Consider the following 1,049-nt stretch of genomic DNA (forward strand, 5'->3'; position numbering starts at 1 on the left):
GACGATAATCTTAGTGTTATTAGCCTCCTGTAAGCAGGCCTTGCGGGCTGGCTCGCGACGTCATCTACGCTCCGTTTAAACACGTTCTGATTGGTCGCATTACTGCAACTTCAACCTTGATTATCTCGAAATTTTGATATTTGAAATAAAAAATGAAAATACACGTATTCTTTGGAATTTGACAAGGAATGCAACGATGTTACTACAGTGCGTTTCATAACGAACACCCTGTATAATACGACGTTCATTAAGACATTAAGAATTATAACTTATTTTACAGAAATGTTATTATTATGACTCTGTTAGAACTACCATATAACATACCTAATATTAACATTGACTTAACTCACCCATAAGTAATGCGGCTGAACTGGCACTAACGCTAAACTGATTTTCAATGAGTTTAGGTAGAAAAGCAGCAAATCCAGCGATAAGTAAACCCTCACTTGCTCCAGCAAGGTTAAGCATAAAAAACGCTGGGTTTCCCAGAAGTTTAGTAAGCGCTCGGGGAAGTTCGCGTATTTTCGAAAACGCTTCACTGGTTCCATTCCCAGAAGACTGAGTTGACTTTTCGTGAGCTTCAGACACACGTTCCTTGGCCAATTCTTCGGATCCTGCACATAAAGTTATATATTAACCAATTATTCGTTCATATGTTCATTTTCTTCAAGCATTAATAAACGAAAGTGAACAGTGTATAAAAATTAATTAATCCTCGAACAGGCGCGTAGGCATTTCGCATTTTTTGGGATTTTACTTCTAAAAAAACAAAGAGTGCTATAAAAGCAAATTATTTGTGGAACCCTCTATCGAATGACTAAGGCCAGGTTTCCACAGGCGAGTAAACTCTAGGAAGTCTTATAAAAGTTACTTGCAATACCCTTTACACTAGCATGTAAATTCCCGTGGGGAGATAGTCTCGACGTACCGAGTTGCCCGGCAGAGAAGAGTACCCGACGGAGACGTCTCCACGACCGGCAGAAGCCCGGGTGAAATACCGGCGCCCCGCTGGAGATGGGCAAAGGGCTGTAGAGCGGGCGGAGGAAGTT

The 1,049-nt window shown here is 41.2% G+C and overlaps 1 protein-coding gene across 6 annotated transcripts in view; it reads right to left on the reverse strand.

Annotated features, from left to right (window-relative positions):
• Window positions 1-1,049, reverse strand: part of LOC107271766 (solute carrier organic anion transporter family member 4A1) — a 49,221-nt gene that overhangs the window by 6,932 nt on the left and 41,240 nt on the right. For all 6 annotated transcript variants that reach the window (XM_015748159.2, XM_025089171.1, XM_025089160.1 and 3 more), the window contains one exon: window positions 351-614. In XM_015748159.2, coding sequence (XP_015603645.1) covers window positions 351-614 — 264 coding nt within the window. The remainder of the gene's footprint in view (window positions 1-350; window positions 615-1,049) is intronic.

The sequence above is a fragment of the Cephus cinctus genome, unplaced genomic scaffold (assembly GCF_000341935.2).
Source record: "Cephus cinctus unplaced genomic scaffold, Ccin1 Ccin1_scaffold0084, whole genome shotgun sequence".
Taxonomy (NCBI): domain Eukaryota; kingdom Metazoa; phylum Arthropoda; class Insecta; order Hymenoptera; family Cephidae; genus Cephus; species Cephus cinctus.